Below are 24,666 nucleotides of genomic sequence, written 5' to 3' on the forward strand. Positions count from 1 at the left end.
GCGAATTTTCCGGTGAGAAAGAGCACTGGCAAACGGTGTTCGCTACATTAGGTTACTTAATCTGGTGCCACTCTGAGCTGGAATTTATGGTCAACGACTAAGTGTAAGGTCAATGAGTCGGATGCGAGTTTTGCAACTGTGAAATACTTTCCTACATTATAGAAGCGAATATTAAATTTGAACTAATATTGCGAAAATTTTGTACTTGGATAGCTTAGAATGAAGATCTTTCTGTTTATTGCAAAGGAAAACAATTGATTTTCTAAAACATTGTCTGTCATACAGAACTTGAAACAGATCATGTCGACCAAATCATATGGAAGAACTGGCAGCGACGTATATCGGAAGGCAGTAAGATCTCCTGCCTTTTGGTTTGGCAGTACTCGATAGCCATTTCTAGGCGCAAGTAAATGAGGAAAGGCAGCTCGTTTATGTTATCAAGTAACGTTTTCATCAATTACTTTAGTTTTAATGAAATCTACGAGTAATTGCGGATGTTTGATATTAACATGAAAAGGATTCCGTAGACAGGGAAAGAACCTGTTCTTGGGAAACTACTTCCTTGGTGACCAAAAGGCATCAAATGATCTTCAAGTACAGTGTTCCGGCAGCGGTATGAAGAAAATGATGGTAATAATGACGGTAATAATCGAATTATCCGGTAACTTCACACTTCCCAGTGGATTTACTCGAACTGAGATATTTGCTGATTTCGCGAAAATTTCAAAATGGCTTCACATCGAGCCTATGCTGGCTAGAAGAGTGCTTACATCCTGCTGACATGAGAATAGCATAATCTCCGCGTCAGAAGCTTGCTTCTACTTAACCATTTAATAGACTCGCGTTTTTTCCACAGTGACTAATTTTGTAAGCTAAGCACATCATCCGATACAGCACACTCCTGGAGTTGGGAAATGTGGCTACAACGGTCTGGTGGTACGAACTATCACAGTTTCAATGCGTGGGTTCAGGCATTTACTTTTAAGAGTCACAAACAAATTTACTTTACCTCTGGTAACCTCAAGAGAAAGACGTTATAATCCAGAATCCGCATTAAACATCACGTTCCTACATTACCAACTGGGCAGAGCCGGTTTACGTTGGGAAATGACATAGCGGAAGTCATGGTAAACAGGAATACAGTCGCCAGTAAACTTACTTACATTAGAAAATTTTATTTTATTTGATGAACCAATAGTCATTTAAAGGAACAGGGCTCTTACTTTACTTGTACTTGATTGAACTAGAGACGTTCAAAAATTTGGTGTTGGACTGTGATACCAATTTCACATCTCCTCTTTCGAGGATCTGAATCTCTCGGAACAGTATAGTTCAATCATTTCGATCCTTTTCCCAAGACTGCAATCTTCTCTAGGTCTCCTCCAAAGGTACGTATGTGCGTCCGAATCCTGATCCAGTCCAAAAATATTCATAATTTCATTCCAAGCCCTATCACGTTCACACCAGCCTGCTAGTGAAAATTTACGTGCATTGTTAATGTCTGTTCATGTGTTGCCAGCAACCGCGATAGATGTCGTTATTTCTAGTCAAACACGCACACATCTTACCGTTGGTGGGTGAGCAACTGATACTTAAGCTGTATTCGTGGATGCACGGTAGGTGTCCAGTTACTGATTTATGATGCTTGGTTTGCAGTCAGTTCTGAGTATTATTAGTAACTACGCTCCAGTCCCTAAACCTAGTTACAGAAATGCGAATCAGACGCATTACGTATTCCAGGCTATAGCAGTTGCGTCTTGGAAACACCAGCTATGGTCACTTCCCAGCCCGCTGTAGGATCACATCGGTTCGTCTTCTTCCTGCTGGTACTGTAACTGAGATTTGGCAACAAGGCAACGTTTGTTTGGCAACTCTGTGATCGACGAGTTACTTCCTGGTGTGCACGGAACTAAGCCTTCAAGTTCATATGATTTTACCTGTCATTTCCATTGAATAATCTGAGTTTTTATCGTTTGAGGTGTAACAAAAGATTGTAAATTTTCGGTTTTCATCCCAGGAACCTTGTTGCACGTGGAAATCGCAACTAATCTCGTCTTTGAAATAGTGGTTTACGAGTTCTAGGCACTATTGGTCTCTTGAGAGGAAGGTAAGACACATACATCTTCGCCAGCTCCGTGGTAACTTGCTAACCTGTGAAAAAGCGTCCGTTATGGTTCGCAGTTCCAGTCTCACTGACTGTAGCGTTTTTATCCCTTCGGTGAAAGAGCTACAAGCAGCCAGGTCAAACATCGATATGGAAATCGCAAGAAAATACTTTCGGCTCATAGTGCAATGGTCAAAACTTACAATGGTGCACAACATGTAACGCCTCTTTCCGCTGCTGACAAGTAAATTTTGGGTTTCTAGGAATACATAAGTTTATTTATGAAATGCCACATTTGCATACCTCTTGAGTATGACACAGCATACCAATTAAACACAGACCACATCAAAATCAAAATGAGTTGTTTTTTACTAATTCGTGACGATAGAGGCACGCTTGTGTACAGATACTCAGTTTTATTAAAACAGACTTTCGTCGTAAGTTTATCGTGGGTAGTTTCATTTCATCTCTTATAATACAGCTCACAATTTTCGTAAGGTTTCCTTTAGTGTTGTTAAAACAACTGTAAACATGAAAGAGAAATTAATCATCAACGATATACGCGAATTCTCTGACGTTACCTATAACAGTCTGACAATGCACGTGCAGTTTATTGATTACATGCATGTAGAAAACTTGTTCTGAGTTAAAGCTGTCAAACAAGGGTTGAAGAAGAATAAAATGCCACTACCAGACGACAGCTAATGTAGAAAATACTTTTCTGACGTATTTTGGCACGATGCGCTCTCCCCATACATAATACAAAAGTTTCGATATGCATCTGCTGCCAGGTTGTCTATTAAATCTGGAAAGAACAAAATGTCGCTGAAGTTAGCCCTTTTTCCACATGTGACTATTTAGGTTTGAGAAGTGAAGGGAGTTATGTTAGTGAAGAAGATATAATGGCATTGTTGTCTGAAATTCACATTAATAATGATATTCCTTATCTACCAAGTAGACTTTAGGTTGAACCACAATAAAGTCTGGAGTGGCGACACGTAGAAACTCTATCACCAGTGACCTTTCTTATACTAGTTATTTATTTCTAGTGACGAAACGAACGCTATGTAGGCTCACAGGACACTGATTCCATCTTTTATCTGAGCTTCTGGATGTCGATAAAATTGGTTCTGAACTGGGAATGCAACTCAAACCGCCCTTAACGCGGAATTTGATCCCTTCGTGACAACACAGCTCGGCTACAATTTGTTATTTGTTCAAAACTGCAGATTCATCAACATCTCCACATAATGCGCGTGAATGGGTTCGAATCCTGGCCCGTCACTAAAGATTTCATTATGTATTATCAAGCTCTAGCACGAGAACACCTATCTGCTGGTGGATAATAATTTTGATTTTTAATGTATTTTCATTCGTTGTCATCACTTTCGATATGTGACGTTTTTGACTCCCAGTGAGACACAGAACTATTTGCGAGATCACTGGAAGTCCAAGATGTTATTCCGAGCTGCTGGTGGAGAAAAATTCGGTAGCTGACGTCTCTTTGTGTGGGGCGCTATTCCCAGTCAGTATTGAACGCTTTGTCATATTATTTCTAGTTCAAACATGCTCACATGTCGCTGCTGGTGCAACAAACCCGTATTTAACGATCGTTTTCTCTAGAATATAGCAGCGATAGGTGCCGGGTTGGAGTCCTGGAAAGGAAAAACTTAAGTTTCGCCTCGTCATTTCAGTTAAAACATCTAGCTACTGCCGAGAAAATCCCATATGTCACAGTTGATTGTGCTATATCAATCCGATTAGGTTCTGGGTTCTAATCCCTTTCTAATACAAAGCTTTACCTCACGGCATTTTAAGTACGTTAGTTGTGAAGAAGCAGTATTTAACATCTCTCGTAGTTCGTTAACAGGGACAATAGATGCTGGGTAGGAATTCGCGTCCGTTAAAAATGTTTGCGTTATGTAATTTAAAGTTGATATTTGCTAACTTATACTGTCTAAAATCGAGGTATATCACTCTCTGTATGCCTAATCAGGAATGACTGTTCGTTTCCGTCAGTCACGGAATCTTGGCTTTGTCTGCATGACCTGGGTTTGAATTCATATGCAGAACGAAACGGTTCGTCGTGTCATTTGAATGTCATACATATTCTCAACTAGCTACTCGTGAATAACTGAAATTTTTAATGTCATTTTGTGTTAAATAATAAGTTTGGTATGTTACTCTGAAGAGGAAATCGTGAATATGACGAACTTACTAAGTGCATTACCTATCTGACGTAAGTATGAGAGTGGTAACAATTCAGGCATGTCATTTCTTGTAATAAATGTGGGCTTACAAGCCTTAAGGACAGTCTTATCTGTGATAAGGTGTTCCCTGATATTTGTAGTATCGTGGTATTACTTTACATCTTGAGTTATTGCGATACAGAGCAGTGTTTTCTAGTGGTGACTTGTTGGAACCATTTTCAATAGTCAAACGACTGTTCCAAGGAGCGATTAGAGGACCTGCTAGACAGCTGCGGTATGTAGGTTGCATGCGAATCAGGCGAAATGCAATTCAGGTCGTTCGGATACTTCTGAGCACAACTGTACGTGACTGGTACATAGTCTGGACCGGAACCTTGCCTTCCACAAGTGTTTCAAGATACTTTGCTATACCGAGGATATCGTTGCTCTTGATTCGAATTCCGGAATATGCATTTTGTCTTCTTTTGTAAATGAATTTTGGGGAACGGTGTTTCATGACTCTGCCTTTGTGGTGCTGTCATCAATAACAACACCGTTGTTATTGCGCAGTGGAGGCCTTCATTGCATTCTTCCCACTGATGTACTTTATATACATTCAGAATCTTTTAGGGTTTCCTGCCAGAATTCGAGACAGAGTTCACGCACTGAAGTTCACGCTTAATTTCCAGCTTCCGTAAAAATTCAGCAATATTGGTGATTTTCCGTTGTTTTAAATTTGGAATGCTTTTGTCGTGGCTACTGCAATACTGCTCTGACCTGTTTTGTTCACCATGGGGGTGAGTAACATCAAATGGTTCAAATGACTCTGAGCACTATGGGACTTAACTGCTTTGGTCATCAGTCCCCTAGAACTTAGAACTACTTAAACCCAACTAACCTAAGGACATCACACACATCCATGCCGGAGGCAGGATTCGAACCTGCGACCGTAGCAGTCGCGCGGTTCCGGACTGAGCGCCTAGAACCGCGAGACCACCGCGGCCGGCTGAGTAACATCGCTTACTAATTCATTTGGTATAGATCTCTCAATTGCCGTAGATACTCTTCCTCTGAATTTAAACCACATCTATTCTACGTTTATATAGTCAGATTGGAAGAAGTGGACACGATATCTTATGAAGCTGCCAAACGAATTTCGATCTGCTCTTTTAAATAGATGTATTTTGCGTTTATTTTTGTTGGGTTTGCATGCTACGATATTCACTCTAGCTGCGACAACCTTTCGGTTACTCATCTCTGTATCTCTCATGGTGCTCCACATTTGGTGTTGACTATTTCTTGCTAAGAGGTGACGTACGTTTTCGCAGCCTTTTCAGCTTCGAGTGGACTCCTGAACAAGTTTTTTAAAATAATTAGGTACGATTTCGGACAGCATTTTATGCCTACCACTGACTTTAAACATGTATGTTCGCCTACATATTGAGGGTAAATGGAAATCACAATCAATTAGAATTGTACGAGTGGGGTACCTGTTTCAAATGAAACTCAAGTTTTCTTTGAACTGTTCAGCAACTGCATCAAGTGTGTCATGGGGTTGGTAAAAGAAACAAATTATTGTTTTATTCCTATTGTCAAATATAGCTTCTACCCATACTAATTCACAGGAACTATCCACTTAAATTTCACCATATGGTAAACTACTTCTGACAGCAACTGTATTTAATCCATCCCGTTTCAACACGGCTATGTCCTTTGTAAAACTCACGGCTGAACATATTTCCGACATTAGCCACCTTTCCAGACCTACAACTATAACAGATCAGTGCTTTCTACTAGCGTATAGAGCTCTGTTTCTTTTCTCAGAACAGCTTCGACAGTTTACAACTACAATATTGATTGTTCCTATGCCCCTTCCTGTCCTCGTCGCACCCTTTACAACTGCAGTTCCTCCTGTACTTTCCTGAGACCGTCTAACCTAAGATTTCTCCATACAGTCTCCACTACCTCTGTAACTGCTTCCTACGTGGACCCGAGGCCTATTTAGTGGAACCATGGAACCCGCCACTCTAGATATAACACGAGGAATCTGCAGCCTGCATGGTACCGGGAACGTCTGAGCCTCTGACTCAGACCCTGTACTCGGCTCTGTACTAAAGAAGCACAGTCGTCTCTGTCAACGATGCTACAGATAGTGAACTCTGCCACCATCTCGGAAGCGAGACGGGCAATCTTTACTACTTCAGCTAGTTGCCCAAAACGAAAGACTCTCTTCTGACCCAAAGCGATACAAACGAGAGCCACTACTTGCAGTTGTATGTGCTCTTCGTGGCATCCGGAAGCACCCTTCCAAATCTGGAATGACTATGGACAGAGTGCCCACTTGATTCCTTATCTTCCTTCGCAATCATATCTCCATGGGGCCCCATTATGCGTCCAACGTTGGTGCTCCCAACTACCAGTAATCTCACCCTCTGTAAATATCCAGGCTTTGCAGTCCGATAGGATTCCTCTGGAGCAGGGCGAGCGACTTCATCTGTCTTAGAGACTTCGTCAGCCAAAGCGAAGGCCCTTCGATCGTCCTCTCGGAAAGTCTTCCACTGCCGGCCACACCCTCTAACAGCCTCCCACTCGACCATAGAGGAGGAATCAACCTCAATGCGGACAGTACCCAGAGCAGCCACAGTAGTGGATCGATCAGAGGGGGAGGGGGCACATGGGATGTGCTGTACGTCCCTTGGATCGCCACACCTAGCCCCCACTCTGGTGATCTTTGACAACAGTCACAAGTGAATAACTGAAGCCAGCACCGCCTGGACCTGCGAGCGACGGGTCATATCTGAACACAGCAATCACACTTCCTATGCACCCTAAAGACAGGCTGATAACTACACTGACGTGCACGAAATACAGAAGTTGAAGCTAAAGAACAGAGACGAAATATAAAGTAAATCGCATGTTATTAGAAGCTGCGTGAACTCACAGTACCCAGACGAGCCCTACTGCAGCTGTGAGAGCTACATACGACATGAACATCTAACTACTACAAGTGACTCTGAAATACAAAACAAAAATCTGGCGCGATTAAAACAGCAGTTCTACGCACTAAACTGTTAATAAAGCACAGAAATCTTCCTGATGTATACACAAACACGTTCTAAGCATAGGAGTTGAGGGTAAAGTATACTGACACAATTGAAAATAAGACGCTTCTTATAATTTGGAAGCTGTGTGAATTCACAGTATTCTTATGAGCTGCTGCTGCTCCAGCTAGAGCTATCTCAGCAAATAGGAAACTGTTTGCTGATCCTGTAAAGTGCCAACTGATATTCTGATGCGGAATGGATGATACTGTTATATGGGTTTTCAACTGCGCTGACATGTGTACTGAGACAACCAGTGCGGTAAGAAACGTAATTGGTTTGCAAAAAGGTTTCTCACAGATACTGCTCATTTAAGACACCATACTGCCGGAATCATACCCTTCTGAATATTGATTTTATATTTCTAAGTACTCAGGACCCACTACCATGCGCCACATCCTACATTCAATAATTTTCCTGTTTTGTAAATGGAATAAAATACAAAGAAAACCATCAAACAAAATAAACTAAATATTGTGGTCGGAAAAACACAAAATGGTTCAAATGGCTCTGAGCACTATGGGACTTAACATCTATGGTCATCAGTCCCCTAGAACTTAGAACTACTTAAACCTAATTAACCTAAGGACAGCACACAACACCCAGCCATCACAAGGCAGAGAAAATCCCTGACCCCGCCGGGAATCGAACCCGGGAACCCGGGCGTGGGGAAAAACACAAGGAACAATTTTGAAACAGTAGACATAGTAAACATTTTAGGTAGTGTTAAACGAACACATGACAGTGTCCAACATTTAAGCACACCTGAAACCAGTTTGCCATCCAAGGGCTCACTTGTCTAAATATGTCATGTTTAGTGCGTTCTTATTCACAAGCTGCCTGTGTGCTGCTAATTAAATTTTCGCTCAGCTGTTGTTACTACCGTAGTTCTGTTTCGATATAAACTTTTAATGCTTATAACAGAGGTTCACAGGCTTCATTTTAATAAAGACTACATAGTGTTATCCGTGAAAAGTGAACTGGTCTGCCATTTTACCATACCGGATGATTTGTGTGAAAAACTTATAGAACTTAAAAACTTTCGGTCAGTCAGCAGTTTATATTTTTGAACATCACTTTATTTTAGATGTGACGGGCAGGCCGCTATATGAAGGTTTACGTTGATTTTACCACTTTTCTCATGATCTGTAGATCGTTAACTTGTCTGTGGACCATATTGGTGATCGATCCAATTCCTGTACAACTGTTCCATATCATTTCCTAGAAGAGTGGACTGTGAAACATATGTTTTGTTTTCTTTCCTTTATTTCCACTCTATGATCAGCAGCCTCTGGTCCATGTATGTCAAGCACTTTGCATGAAACACATGTTATAAGCTGGGTAGTGTCCTGGGACAATTTTCTTCCAGATCCTGCTGGACGGTACTTAGAACTTTTTGTGGGACAACTCCAAGATGATGCTACTAAAACAGTGGTCGGAGAGAACACCAGCACTTTCTTGAGTGTCATACGTGACTATCAGGGCGTACAGGAGTTGAGAAGTGAGGTTTCCCGCAGAGTCTCGCTTGCTATTTCGCGTTTGCTTTCCTGCACTTCCTGTTGCTTTCATTCCTAACTGACTTGTATTTCTGCGTTCCTGAATTCCGTTGAACATTTTAGTACGTTCTTCTTTCATCGACCAGCTGTTGTAGTTCCTCAGTTACCCTTGGTTGGTTCGCATTTACCTTCTTCTTACCTATACTTTTCTTTCCAACTTCTGTGATTGCCCTATATAGTGATGGCTATTCCACTTCAACTGAACTGCCTACAGAGCTATTCATTACCGCAGTATCTGTAGCCTTAGAGAACTTCAACCGTATCTCTTCATTCCTTAGTACTTCTACACTCCAGTTCTTTGCGCGTTGATTCTTCCTGACTAGGCTCTTAACCTTCAGCTTACTCATCGCCACTAGTAAATTTTGACCTTAGTCTACTTCTGCTCCTGAGTATGCCTTACAACTTAGATTCTGATTTCAGCATCGCTGTGAGACCATGATGTAACCTAACTGAAATCTTCCTGTATCTCCCGACCTCTTCCAAATATGCCTCCTCCTCTAGTGATTCTTGAAAAGACTATTCAGTACTACTAGCTGAAATTTATTGTAGAGTTGTATTAGTCTTTCTCCTATCTCATTTCTAGTATCAAGTCGGTATTCTTCGTAATTTTTACTCTATTACCTCACCTACTGCGGCATTACAATCCGTCGTGACTGTTGGATTTTCATATCCCTTCCACATCCTGATATACTCTCTTTATCGCTTCATCCTCGACTTGCGACGTCGGCATGCATGCCTGAACTATAATTGTCGTTGTTAGTTTGCTGTCGATTTTGATGAGAACAAGCATTTCACTGAATTGTTCACAATAACTCACTGTCTGCCCGACCTTCCAAATCATAACGAACTGTACTCCCATTATACCATTTTCTGCTGCCTTTGATACTTATCTGACCAGATATTCTTGTCTTCTTTCCATTTCACTTCACTGACCCCCACTATATATAGATCCTTAGCAATTCCCTTTTTAGCTTCCCTACTACGTTCAAACCTCTGACGTTCAAAGCCAGAGTAGTAGAATGTTATCCTTTCGTTGGCTAATTAATTTTTCTTCTCGTGGTCACGTCCTTCTTGGAAGTTTCATAATGGAGATCCGAATGTGGGGCTACTCCAGAGTCTTTTACCAACGGAGAGATCACATTACATTCTTTAAGTTACCGGCCAGATGTCCTGGGATACACATTATGCATTCATAATGCAGTGGTATCCATTGTTTTCTGCCTCGTCATGCCGTTGATCGCTGCTGTTTCTTCCGCCTTTATTGGCAATTTCCCACCCCAAGGGCTAGAAAGTACTCTCAGATTCAGTTCGCACTTCCGCCCTCTTGACAAGGCCTTTGGCAGAAAGAGGGTAACCTTTTATGTTAAAGTTTTCGGCCTCCATTGTTGACGATTTTTATTCGAAATTTCAGAGATGGTGGTGTTAGAACCCTGGACCTATGCCGTTTTAATTGCTAAGGTAGCCCACTGGTATCATTAAAACAGAAAGTGAGGTGAATACATAGGTTTAAAACAAGGAAATCTTAAAGAAATAGTATACCAGCATACTGTAAAGTGAGTAGACAGATTGAAGATACGAAGCTTGGAAGAAGGGTGTTATCACGTCTATTCTAATGGACGAACCTAGGAAAAATTGTAAAAACAGGGGAACCACATTCTCATGCCATTGTTAATTCAAAATAGCCGAGAAAGCATACGAAAACTGATAGAAAAAGTGCTGCATGGAAATCTGCATGATTGCAGACAAGGGATATCTACAAATTTTTTAGGTATTGTTAGGAGTCTGGAATAGATCCGATGGCAGCTTTGCTCCTCGTCGATAAGATTTCAAAGGCGTGGTACGTATTGTGATTACTATAAGGTACAAATAGAATCAATCAAACCATGCAGATAAGAGGATGGAACAGTTACATAAAGTGGAAAGGTCACACTGGCTCAGTCTTGGCAAATCGGGTTCGAACCACTGGTAGGATTCGTAATATACTGGGAAAATGTAATCAGCCTGCCAAAGAAGCTTACAAAACACTCGTACAACCAGACCTAGAATACTGATCAAGAACCTGGAACTTATACACTATTAAAATAGTATACGGATAACCTTGTGTAATTCGGAATCGGCAACTAGATGTCAACAGATGTAGACCCACAAGTGTGAATAGAGACGGGGAGTGTTGTGTTATCAGTACAGAATGAGTAACAGCAGAATGGGTCTGTCAGGAGAGCTCAGTAACTTCGAACGCCAACTAATCACTGTACTAATCATTGTATTTCACCTGAGTAATAACCATCAGTGATATTTAACCCTTCTAATCCTAGCAGGGTGACACTGGGTAGCGAAAACTCGAAGTAACAACCACAGATAAACCGAGACCAGGTGGACCACCCAGGCACAGACGGGGAACGCTGGGCTTTCTGGAGGGAGGTTGTAAAATATCACATGAAATAAGCGGTGGGAAACTCTTGTTTCTTGAAAACTGCTACCAACAGTTGAGCTAGCACAGTGACAACGCTTCCAATAACAATGTGTCGACACAGGCACAAAAAGGCCAGAGCTCGGAAGTTGATGTGAGGTGGGTTAGTAATGTCATATTGTCACTAAATTTCATCACGTTTCTTGCCAACTCCACCATAGACGTCTCACACGATAGGAACGTCGTCACACCCTCTGTTAACCACGTTTAACTCCTTATCTTGACGTCTCTGCGATTGATGTCAGATCCACGGGTCCAGCGCTGAAATCATGAAATTTTCTTATGGGTTGCAGAGGAAAATGTTTCACACCCAACGCTGTTCATTATCGATACAAAGAGGTCTCACCGACTGGCATAGAGGGCGTCAATAAAACCACCTTAGAGCGTTGATTTCGACATATTTTGCCACAGAAAACGACACTTCGCGATGCGATGAAAACAGGACGACGTTGTTGACATTCTTGGACAGGGCTGAAATTCCTCTAACGACTCAACCCTTGGCTTAGGATATCGTGGGCCGACAATCTCGCTTGAAGTGATAGAATCACGTCTGAATGTAACGCAACAGCGATTTCATGTACGGAACCACAAGCGGCGGTTCAAGACCATTCGACGAAACTAGAATGTGATCAGAAGCAGCAAAGAGCGTTTATACTTTTTCAGCCCTCCTGTTTCACACCCAACTGTGGCGTGATCACAGGCGGGTGCTACATTGTCTCATATGTGAATAAAACGATGAAGGGCCACTCTAAGACTCCCCAATTAGGAAACACCTTCGCTGCCGCCTCGCACCCACCTCCACTGGATGCTATAGAGCTGCACCTGCACAGAGACAGCCGGTCACTGACTAGTAGGCGCCACCGTGATAGGCAACCATCACGACGCACCCGTGTTGAGTAAGCTATGCCGCTGAGCTAGCGCCTGCAGGCGGTATGCGAAATCTAAAGGCTGCTGAAAATGATGCCTATCACGGCAGTGCCTAGTAATATGTGACTGGCTGCCTCTGTAGAGGAACATTTTTAATGTGCTCAACAAAGGCACCAGGGGGTCTGCTGAAATAGCGCTCTTAGAGGACCACTTTGGCGCTTTATTCATGCATGTGTCATTATCACACACTCTTTGATCAGGGTATAGCAACACGTGAAGCAGGAGCGCTGGAAGAGCATAAACATATTTTGCTGCTTCGGATCACATTCAAATGTCGTTTACTTTCCAGCGGTACCTAGTTGTTCCAAAACTTTAGACCAGAGGAAAACCTGAGGTCACGCTACACTGCAGTTGTGTGTGTTGTCCTTAGAAAACAATTTAATCATTCGGAGTCTCAAAACCCACCAAGGGAGTCATTTCAGTGACGTCATGTTGCTCATAGCATGGCGAAGTGTCGTTTTTGTCGGCAAAATGTGTGGGATTCAACGCTCCAAGGGAAGGGGTAGTTCCATTGACGCCCTTTACGTCGCACCCTCAGACCTCTTCGCATCGGTACGGATCGGCGGTGTGTCTGAAATGTTTTCCTCGGCCACCCATAAGGAAACTGCATGATTTCCACGCTGGACATCACTATTCTTTCATCGCAGAGGCTTCGTAAGGAGGGTTGAATTGCAGTTACGAGTGGGGTGTGATCTCTTTCCCATAGTGTTACTTGTCCACGGTGGCGTTGGGCAGATTTTTGGTGAAAACTGACACCAATATGATGTCATTACTCAATGTTACACCTCACATGAACCTTTGAGTTCGGGAATTTTTCCGTATGTATCAACACCTTTCTGTTTGATGCGTTGCCGAGCCTGACGATGACGTCGCAGAGCAGCACGCTTTTGCTCCGTTGTAGAGGAAGGTTACGGGCACCCTTGAAGCAAATTTCAAACTTCTGCGTTACAATGGGAGACAATTTACGGGCGCGTTCTAAAAAGTGACGCTTTAATTTTGTTGTTTGGTATAGTTGAGACACGCAGTAGGTCTACACAGAGAACGTATGCCGAAGACACGAGAGCTCCTGTTTGAAAGGGTGGTGATAACCCACGGGGCGGAGCTTAAACACCCCTTCTAGTTAACCGATAAGCAGCGAGATGCGAGAGACATTGAAGACGCGAATTCCACCTTGCGTCACATCTGCACGCAATGAAGGAAAGGGGCGACATGGCGAGAAATCTTAGTGAAATAAATAATATCCAATTGAAAAACTTGATTATTTAGTGTCTTACAGCTCTGTAACGCTACATTACTTCTAAAACTACCAAACACAGGTCGTCGATATGTCACTTAGAATACTTTTATATGCCATAAAAATAGCTATTTACAGCAATATTAATAACTGGCATTTGGTCTAATTTTCTGAGCAAAGTAACTCTGTGAGAACCTGAGGTGCTACGACTCGAACTTTGCTATAAGCTGCAAGCGCCATGTTTCGATAGACTAATGAGTTTTAACGTTACAAACGACAAAAAATTTTGCAGTTCAACAAATTATACCAGACTACGCATTTCTCCACAGTAACAAGTATTATGAAGTCAGAACGCTGTAGGTACATCCATTATCTGCCGTCTTAATGATTTCACAGTATTCAGTGTTTTTAATAGTAGTGTTAAATTTGAATCAGCTGTTAAAAAAGGTATTCACCATCTGAAGGCTGTGTAGGTATTGTAAATTTTAAGGCACTTGGTGACAGATCGTGGAAAGAAGATTCGGATCAACTAGCCAGTTAATTTTTATGGATGTTTATAAATATGTTTCTTTTTTTTGGTGTAAACCAATGTTTTAAAAGATTTCAATATATTGCTTAAAAGACATCATAGTCGCCGTTGACTGTATGAAATATTTATTATTACATTACATTACATTAGAGCGATAATAAATATTTGATACAGTCAACGGCGACTACGATGTCTTTTAAGAAATATTATATGACTGTGAATCCCAATCATGAGAAGATAATTTCAATATATGTTTGTGAATAATAAGTGAGCCAGCAGGCATATAATGTAATTTTCAAGAGGCAAAGGACCGTAAATGAGTGGGCTACCATTATGCATTTCTAGTTTCATTGCTTCATTTTCAGAATTTGAATGGCGGTCATAAAAGTAATTTTCGTTGTAATAAACAGGGCAGTGTGACGTCAGACACGGATTATAAGCGAGACGCCCCATTTCCTGGGAATGATCTTCCGTTTCTCAGTAGTGGTCGTAATCGCAGTGTCGCTGAGTTCGGCAATAAGAAGCTTTGGGGATAGATTCTGTGCGGCATACCGCCCGCGACGAGTATTGAACTCTGTCTTCATTTTTCACTCGTGAGCGACGAGAATTTTAACCTTAGATGGGTGTTAGATGCTGAAGCGAGAAGGTACGTTACATTCTGCAGTGAGTCGCAAAGTGCTGCAGTGCCTCTATAAACTAATTTTTTGTGAACTAGTATCGCTAATCAAAAACGAAATCGATATTTCGATATTTTTGGGCGACACTGTTACCGTTCTTCAGTGACTAAAGAATCATTTAAGAACTTCACAAAGATACGTGAAGTTTAAAATACAAAGACTTGTCAAATCAGAGCAATTCGTTGATGAGAGAAATGTACGAATGAAACCTAAACTGGATAAAGGTTCTAGAAACAATTCATCTGATGGGAGAAACAAATTACACTATTGGCCATTAAAATTGCTACACCAAGAACAAATGCAGATGATAAACGGGTATTCATTAGACAAATATATTATACTAGAACTGACATGTGATTACATTTTCACGCAATATAGGTGCATAGATCCTGAGAAATCAGTACCCAGAAAAACCACCTCTGGCCGTAATAACGCCCTTGATACGCCTGGGCATTGAGTCAAACAGAGCTTGGATTGCGTGTACGGGTACAGCTGCCCATGCAGCTTCAACACGATACCACAGTTCATCAAGAGTAGTGACTGGCGTATTGTGACGAGCCAGTTGCTCGGCGACCATTGACCAGACGTTTTCAATTGGTGAGAGATCTGGAGAATGTGCTGGCCAGGGCAGCAGTCGAACATTTTCTGAATCCAGAAAGGCCCGTACAGGACCTGCAGCATGCGGTCTTGCATTACCCTGCTGAAATGTAGGGTTTCGCAGGGATTGAATGAAGGGTAGCGCCACGGGTCGTACCACAATGCGAACAAGAAGTGACCGAGACCTGTAACCGAAGGCACCCATACCATCACGCCGGGTGATACGCTAGTTTGGCGATGACGATTACACGCTTCCAATGTGCGTTCACCGCGATGTAGCCAACACGGATGCGACCATCATGATGCTGTAAACAGAACCTGGATACATCCGAAAAAATGACCTTTTGCCATTCGTGCACCCAGGTTCGTCTTTGAGTACACCATCGCAGGCACTCCTGTCTGTGATACAGCGTCAAGGGTAACCGCAGCCATGGTCTCCGAGCTGATAGTCCATGCTGCTGCAAACGTCGTCGAAACTGTTCGCGCAGATGGTGGTTGTCTTGCAAGCGTCCACATCTGTTCACTCAGGGATCGAGACGTGGCTGCACGATCCGTTAGAGCCATGCGGATAAGATGCCTGTCATCTCGACTGCTAGTGATACGAGGCCGTTGGGATCCATCGATTCCATATTCTGCTAACAGACATTGGATCTCGACCAAAGCGAGTAGCATTGTCGCTATACGATAAACCGCAATCGCGATAGGCTACAATCCGACCTTTATCAAAGTCGGAAACCTGATGGTACGCATTTCTCCTCCTTACACGAGACATCACAACAACGTTTCACCAGACAACGTCGGTCAACTGCTATTTGCGTATGAGAAATCGATTGGAAACTTTCCTCATGTCAGCACGTTGTAGATGTCGCCACCGGTGCCAACCTTGTGTGAATGCTCTGAAAACTTATCTGCATATCACAGCATCTTCTACCTGTCGGTTAAATTTCGCGTCTGTAGCACGTCATCCTCGTGGTGTAGCAATTTTAATAGCCAGCAGTGTAGGTTAAGTAAGACGCATAGTTAAGTTATCATGGCATACCGCCGCATGACAAATGGTACACTGAAAGTGTTCACATAAAAATTAAATTAAAGGTCACTTTAAGCTAGAGAATTGACGCAGTGAAATAAACATGTCATGCTGGAGAAAACAATTACCTACATTCTGGTGTATGCGAATCCCACAAAAATACATCGGGCAGACAGTTAGACCGTTATAAACTCGTTTTAACGAGCATGATTATACACACAGTAAAAACACACTAGGCACATATCTGTCAATCTATAGCCAAACAATCTCTTAGTGGTCACTAATATGGAGATCCTGTAAGGAGAGAACATAGAGTATTATCTAGATGTGGTTGTGGCATAAGGAAATAACCAGAAAAAGTTTTGAAGAAGTTTTCTCGCAATGGCTGTTTCAATATACACTGACACAATTCTTAATTTCTATAATTTTATGTGTCGGAACGAACCCCTTCGAACACACCACGCCTCCCACCCCACCCCCACCGCTCTAGGCATGAAATTCACAAGTTTGTATTTTCAAAAAGTTGTGATAAGACTTACACTGAGAAATAATTTGTTACAGAATACAGAATTTCTTACAGTCTTTCTTACAGTCCAAACAATAAAAACCCCAGATACAATAAAACGTGGAAGTACGTTATGCGGAGGCTAATGTTTGAACAATGCTTTGGTTATTTATTTCTCATTGAAACACGGAAGTGTACACGTCGCCATGCAACTAAATTGCTTAGGCTGCAAGTAGTTGTAAAGAGAAGGCGGTATGTACCGGTCACAACTTCTGAACGAAGATCAAATTGTCTTTGTTGCTCTGTAGATTTCTGAGGTTGCTGGCTGCCGAATATACATACACAGACACGTACATGCACACATACGTACACACACACACACACACACACACACACACACACACACACACACACACACACACACTGTACCTTGCCCCACGCCCCCGCCCATCGCATCACGTTGGTCACCTACTGTGACATTCACTGGTGTTAGCACAGTAGCAAATTACACGTGCGTTACGATGTAATACATTTGTATGATTCTGCCTTAAATCGCCGGTTCCGACTTATTCCTGTGAGTTGGAAGAAATTGTTAGAAGGGGGAAAATTGGTTGGATGCTAGTCTGTTCGACTGGCTGGCTGCAGCATTTAACTACCGTATAAAGACGTACACAACACTTCTCGCGCGATACCCATCCTACTCCAAGAGTAGCTCCCTCGTGGTTACCTGCTACAGTTCTTGCAGAAATTTGAACATTGTCTCATAAGTCGTATGTAATAATGGTCTTATTTTAAGTATGTATGCGTTTAATCTTTTCTTTGTTTTCGCCAAGTAGTAAATATCTTTGAAGGTCTTTTTTTATTTATATGAGGTCGCCGAGACATGCAGATATTATCCGCGACTGACAACTGTCTTTACAGGTTGGTTGTACGTTTTTTCTCGTTTTCTGCTAATCCTGGCCTTGCTGATATGCTGCGCTTCTTAGTAATAAAAACAGTAGAAGATAGGACGAACAGGACGACCAACAGCAGTTAGACGCATCTGAGTTCTTACAACAAACTCTTCACTTAAGTTATTACGGTGGTGAGACACATACGTTTGGGCTTAACAGGAACTTTCCTTTGGTCTTCGTACGTAATACCAACCAATCGCAAGTTGGAGAAAGTATTGATGACAAACAAGGTGATTCTATTAACGTTTATAAGCCTTAAAAGCGACGTGGATGACGCCGAAGCAGGTAATTTAGTATAAGAGGCATGGGGCCTCCAAAAATGGGTAAGAAATGTTGAACATGTGACGTCTCCAGCTTACGTACCTGGCCGCACCTGCACCAATTTTAGGCATGTCTATCCACCCTTTCTGGTAGCGGGTAGTGTTAAGCATCGCTCCGCTAAGCTAAATTTAAATTGATTAATCGCAGTCTTGTATTACCACTCCTCGAGTTCTGTTATCGGATAATGAAAGAACAAAAACAGATTAGTCTAGCGAAGTGATGTGAATCACTGCTCCTACGGGCGAGGGTGCTATCGGAAATACCAACCATTGTAGGTCCTACAAGGTAGATCATCGAGACTCACGAGAAATGCGGACCCTGCATCGAACTTGCGACGTCATACTAGTCGGCTTCTCTACCACACTTCGGGAACTCTCGGTTTCGTGCAGGGCACACGGAAAAATAATATGTAACTGAAATGGTACCCACGAAAGGACATAACTTCAGCTGCGCTGTCGAGAGCTACCATGCATTTAAACGCGGAGCCAGAGTTGTTAAACTCTTCTGAAATAGTTACTCGCTTCCCGCCAGAGACGGCTTGTGGCATTCGTAAACTTGCAGTGTTACGTGTTGTGGCGTACTCGCTACGTCCTGTCTTTCTCGTGGCCCACGTACGTCATCTGGTGACGTGACATGTTCAATATTTGTCATCCACTTTTGGGTTATTTCACAACGTTTTTGGCCACATGTGTCGCATCTTAAATTACCTGTCTTAACATCATCTACGTCACTGCAGGGGTTTTTAAACGTTAATATGAATCACCCCGTATATATACCCTCGCTCTGCACAGTTCAGAGGTTTGAGAAATATGAACGGTCTCTCACCTAGATTTCCAAGTAAAATTAAGTATTTCGCTTCATGGAGAAACTTAGCAACAGAAGGCGGGAGCAAGCGCCTCTAAAAGCATGCGGATGTTCACAAGACACAGCCGTGAAGAGCAGTGTGCTGCTCACCATAATGGAGATGTTGCGGTAGAAGACGACCAAGTTGGGAGGCGTCGCGCCCAGGTGACAGTTACGGAACAGCGGCTGGAAGTGGCTGCTGTCTGCAACACAACACACAAACACAAACAATGTCTACTTTTCAGCTACCTCCTGCTACAAGACTTAGTGAACTACATAAATGTTCCACAAATCACTTAAACGATTCTGTTATCGGAATGATGTGGAACGAGTTAGTTTACAGGATACGGATACATCATTAGTGTTAAAATTAATGAAACTTTAATGAACACATTATCATTCTATTCCTACTCATGCAACTAAACTTAAAAAAAAGTTTTTTTTTATTAAAAAGAAGCATTTATGCTGAGAGACCAACTCAATTCAGTTCTTGGAACACAGACACTTGTGCTTATTAACCTCTAGACTGGATTGATGGTAAAGTTGGTGTCTTAATTTTTTATGCCAGTCAGATAACGTCTACGTTACTTTACACAGCTACCTTGCACAGCAATCTGTGCCACGTTCTCTGAATCATAGCCTTCTATTGCTTCCTTGATTGCTTGAGTAGGTAAGGACACGTCACTAAGCAGGCCTATAGATCCGAGACGGTTTTATGCGTAGCTACCACAAAGTTTGTTGTGCTGTTCATCATCTAGCAAAAGTTAGATTTTAAAATGTGTACGTTTTTATGAACATTATACTTATATTGGGATTATCAAGTTGGTTTCCGTTTTTGTGATATTGTAATTGTAATTGTAGCAACTTCTGTTTAGTTTTCACTTTTACGAGTGACCTATTGGCTGTAATTAGTATATCGCGATGGTTGTGGCCGTGCACGGACAGCTCTAAGTGTCCTTATGGTTTCATACGTCTAGAGACATACTGTAGTCGATATTTCGTACTTTGACGAGTCACTCATAGTAATGACTTTGTGGTGATTAATGCTTTCTGAAGGCTTAGATACCACTTACAGCGAAAGTGTGGTAATTGGTACTACTGGATTTAATGTGCCGTAAATCGATAATTTAAGAAATTTAAAAATTGTGGATATGTTCACATACGCCGTTTTAAAGTGGTATGCTACCAAATGATGATATACTGTTAGAACTAATTGTAGAACAATATATTTTTAGTAGTTTTTTTATGACTGTACTTCAAAATGTCTTGTATAGAAGTTGGGAAGAATTTAAAATGTGTACGTTTTTACGAACATTATACTTATATTGGGATTATCAAGTTGGTTTCCGTTTTTGTGATATTGTAATTGTAATTGTAGCAACTTCTGTTTAGTTTTCACTTTTACGAGTGACCTATTGGCTGTAATTAGTATATCGCGATGGTTGTGGCCGTGCACGGACAGCTCTAAGTGTCCTTATGGTTTCATACGTCTAGAGACATACTGTAGTCGATATTTCGTACTTTGACGAGTCACTCATAGTAATGACTTTGTGGTGATTAATGCTTTCTGAAGGCTTAGATACCACTTACAGCGAAAGTGTGGTAATTGGTACTACTGGATTTAATGTGCCGTAAATCGATAATTTAAGAAATTTAAAAATTGTGGATATGTTCACATACGCTGTTTTAAAGTGGTATGCTACCAAATGATGATATACTGTTAGAACTAATTGTAGAACAATATATTTTTAGTAGTTTTTTTATGACTGTACTTCAGAATGTCTTGTATAGAAGTTGGGAAGCTCAGACGGCTGATTTCTCATGTTTCATTTCTCGCTCTGTTTTTCCACGTAACCTCTCTAAATTGCTATTACGTTTTACTTTCATTCATTCTTTTTTTTCTTTTCCTGTGAGTTTGAGTGTGTCTGTGTGCGCGCGTGTGTGTGTGTGTGTGTGTGTGTTCCTTTGGCTTTAGGGTACTTAGTAGGGTGGTTATTTGTACCCTTGTTAAATTAATTACTGATCAGTGATGTTAAACCATCTATCACATAAAAAACGGGAAAATATATGCCCAGTTAAAATCGCACACTATTACTCCCATATCAGCCTCGTTAATTTGCTCGGATACAATGTCACCGAAACTAAATGTTATTCCTATTGTTCTGAAAGATTTCCAAACATAAATATCCAAAGACGAAGATGGCTAAAGCAAGAGCTCGGAATATAGAGGTAGGCTCATCCCTTAAAAATGGGTGAGTCATCCACTCTGGCAATAAATTACTCTCTAATCAGTTAAGCAAGCAAGTCAAATATTTTACACGTTTTTGACATCTGGGCAGCGTAAGTCTCACTGTCAGCTAAAGCACAGGAGAAATCCATAGGTAAAGTAAAGGCTGCCTTCTTGTCTAAGGGTATAATGAAATGACCTGTAATCCTTTTTCCCACTCTCCCGCCACCTGAAACGGGCTTTAATAGACTACTTAACCCTAAAATTATTTTTACCCTAACTTCCCTTGTATTAGAAGTCGCATATATTTGTCAGGATCAAAACTTCATTTTAGGAACAAGTGAATTATACATTTTACCATTTCTATATAGCTGACAATCATTCAGGGCCTAATGAAGCCCTTGGCAACGAACTAGCGATAATGTCGGTAATACTTTTAGTAAAATAAATAATATGGAATGGAACTATATGCTGTAACGCCTGAAGATGAAAGCCAGTGGTTCGAAAACCAACACAAGTAAGTTGATGTACCAAGGGTAATAACCTTTATATATTGTAACGTTTTATTATTAGTGTTACGGTGTCCGCCCCAATAGCTGAATGGTCAGTGTGATGGACTGCCGTCTTAAGGGGCCCGGGTTGGATTCTCGGCTGGGTCGGGGATTTTCTCCGCTCAGGGACTGGGTGTTGTGTTGTGTTCATTATCATTTCACCCCCATCCAGGGCGCAGGTCGCCCTATGTGGCGTCGACTGTAAGAAGACCTGCACCAAGGCGGCCGGACCTGCCCCGTAAGAGGCCTCCCGGCCAATGAGGCCAAACGCTCATTTCCGTTTTTTCCATTACTGTTACGAAAACCAGCCCTGCCAATATGGTAAATGATGAATCCTTTCCTTTCCAGTGTTCCATACGAGTAAATTTCTGTTCCTCTGCTTTACCCATCTTTGATCATAATTTCCTCTGGTGTCATTCACATAATTATGATGTGCAAGTGGTAATAATTCCGTTTGTGGTACTCTCCACTACTTCATATAATCATTCAGAATTGCACTTTTCAAGATTTATTTTCCGTAAGAACAACTACTTAGTAATGTCTCATACATCTTGGGCGTATCTCAGACCAGCGTTACATGACGTTTCATGGTATGTGGTTTCATAGCGCTTTCGACAGCATGTTTAATGCGTATGGTGGAACATCACCTCTGTCATCAGCGTTACTAGTCACTCTTAAGTGTCCATATCTAATTCGCTTTCTCGTGCAATGTGATTACATTGTGAAGTAAAAAATTTTAAATAACGTTTCAGCACGGAAAGAGTTTGTCCAGCTTCAATTCGACACAGGAAAATAGTTTTTGTTTCAATGTAGTAATTTCAGTTAATCGTCATTATTTCAATGATTGGTTGCAAGTTTCAATACTCTTGATTGCAATACTTTCCAATACTATATAACCATTTTCAGATAATACAGAACAAAGAGAAAAATTGCCTTTCAGTGTGGTCATGCCCCATGCTGTATTACAGCGGCTCTTTTAAGCACTCCTGCAGAAAAGTGGCGACATCTGGTGATTAACAATAATTGTAGCATTATTTTGGTATTATTTGCTTTTATTTATCCACAATACAACAATTAAATTTCTTGCTCTGGGCCTGTCTTGTCTTCGTCGTTATATGACTTAGGAAACTACAACCTGAAAATTTTGTCTATTCCAGTACAGTTTTTCTGAATTTTATATTGATATTGGAATTGTCAATGTGATGCAAGCTTATGTAATTTTTCTCCATTACGTCATGTTATGGTAACCAGTTCTCTTTCTGTTTGGTTCCTTAGTTGTATGTTCTTGTATGCCACCTCTTGGTTGTAACTGGCCACCACTATGATGGTGGGCAGGGACGCTCTGTTATCTGTCTCCGTCTGGTTTTATACGCCGACAGACATGCTCTGGGGAGAATTAGGATATTCTGACAAGTTGCAATTCGACTTTCTGACAGCTGTGTCCCCTTTACCTGCCGATGTCTTTTGCAGTTTGGACGAATTACGTATAGTGCGAAATCATTTTAGTAACATATGTGCTGCTGGGGTAGCCTTACCGCTAAAATAAAATCATAATTTCACACTGATTTCCAACATAACAACTATTTTAGAAGCGGGAAGCTACCACTTCAGGGAATTACTTTTAAGTGGGAAACTCTACGGTCTGCTCCGTAATATGGGTGACTGGTAGATCAGTCAGGAGTGCTATCGACGAGGGCTCTCCGAACTATACTGCTCAGTTGTGTATGAGATTTTGTTGGGGGATAACCCACAGTAAATTCATCTTTCGCAACGCCCTTACTTCAATGTCTTGTGGTCCCATAACGCAACGATTCCGAGAGGATTTTTTTCTTTTTGTGCAATGGGTCCTGCTACTAACATTACACACTTGGAGAGCCCGCTCTTGAAGTGAAGGATCCCTTAACTTCTTTCCACCCTTGTACTTCTGTACTCACCTCACACTGACGCGTAATGAATGTTAGAACGACAGATACCTTTAGAAACTGTACTTTATGAAAACCATTTTCGATATTTTCATCTATATCGTGAATGTTTTTTCCCTTATTATGAATTTTTGCCATGATGGTGCAATGAGATATTCAGACATATATTTCAAGCTTTTTTTACTTGTTTCGAAATTACTATCATTTAACGTTCATATACTTGCCCAAAACGTGAATTCGTGTTACACAGTTCAGGAAACGGAAAGCATTTTAAAACTGGAAAAAATCTATACGTTTAAGCGTCACCCAAGGAAGAGAGATTCACAGTTGATCCAAGGGCTTTGTATTATCCTGTTATTTACAGGAAACATTGAATACCACTCTTCCTAGCATAGTTTATATCTAAATATCACATTTGCTTCATCGGATGTTTTTGAGCATGAGTATTCTTTCATGCGTATACGAGGCGGAATGTGAGTGTGCAGAAGTATACATCGGTGCGACCGACAGCCAGTAATAACGCGAATACGAGAACACGAGCGTTACATTCGACTTACGCAACGCAACAAATCTGCAGTGACCTGAATTATAAAAGACTGCGACAAGGAATTAATACATACCGAAACCTGCATACTTGTCAAGTATTCGAGTTTGATAAAAGGCTAGATCAGAGAAGCGACCGAAATTGTAAAACAACTCAATAAATTGAATATATAGGATGGACTCCGGCCCGTCGCATCCTGGCTGCCAGTTATGAGAGCCCATCAGGCAGCACAAACAACACGTGACTCGAGCGCTACCGGCGAGTAACTGTTGCTGTGCGGCCCGCGTCCAGCAGGAAGAAATCAGGAGTCCACAGTCCATTCACCCATGACTTCTAATCGTAGTACACAATGCAAGAAGAAGTAGACAACAGCAGATCCCACTCCCTCC

The 24,666-nt window shown here is 41.6% G+C and overlaps 1 protein-coding gene across 1 annotated transcript in view; it reads right to left on the reverse strand.

Annotated features, from left to right (window-relative positions):
* Positions 1-24,666, reverse strand: part of LOC126188510 (locomotion-related protein Hikaru genki-like) — a 313,797-nt gene that overhangs the window by 265,837 nt on the left and 23,294 nt on the right. The window contains exon 3 of the mRNA XM_049930113.1: positions 19,145-19,236. Coding sequence (XP_049786070.1) covers positions 19,145-19,236 — 92 coding nt within the window. The remainder of the gene's footprint in view (positions 1-19,144; positions 19,237-24,666) is intronic.

Source organism: Schistocerca cancellata, chromosome 5 (genome assembly GCF_023864275.1).
Source record: "Schistocerca cancellata isolate TAMUIC-IGC-003103 chromosome 5, iqSchCanc2.1, whole genome shotgun sequence".
Classification (NCBI taxonomy): Eukaryota; Metazoa; Arthropoda; class Insecta; order Orthoptera; family Acrididae; genus Schistocerca; species Schistocerca cancellata.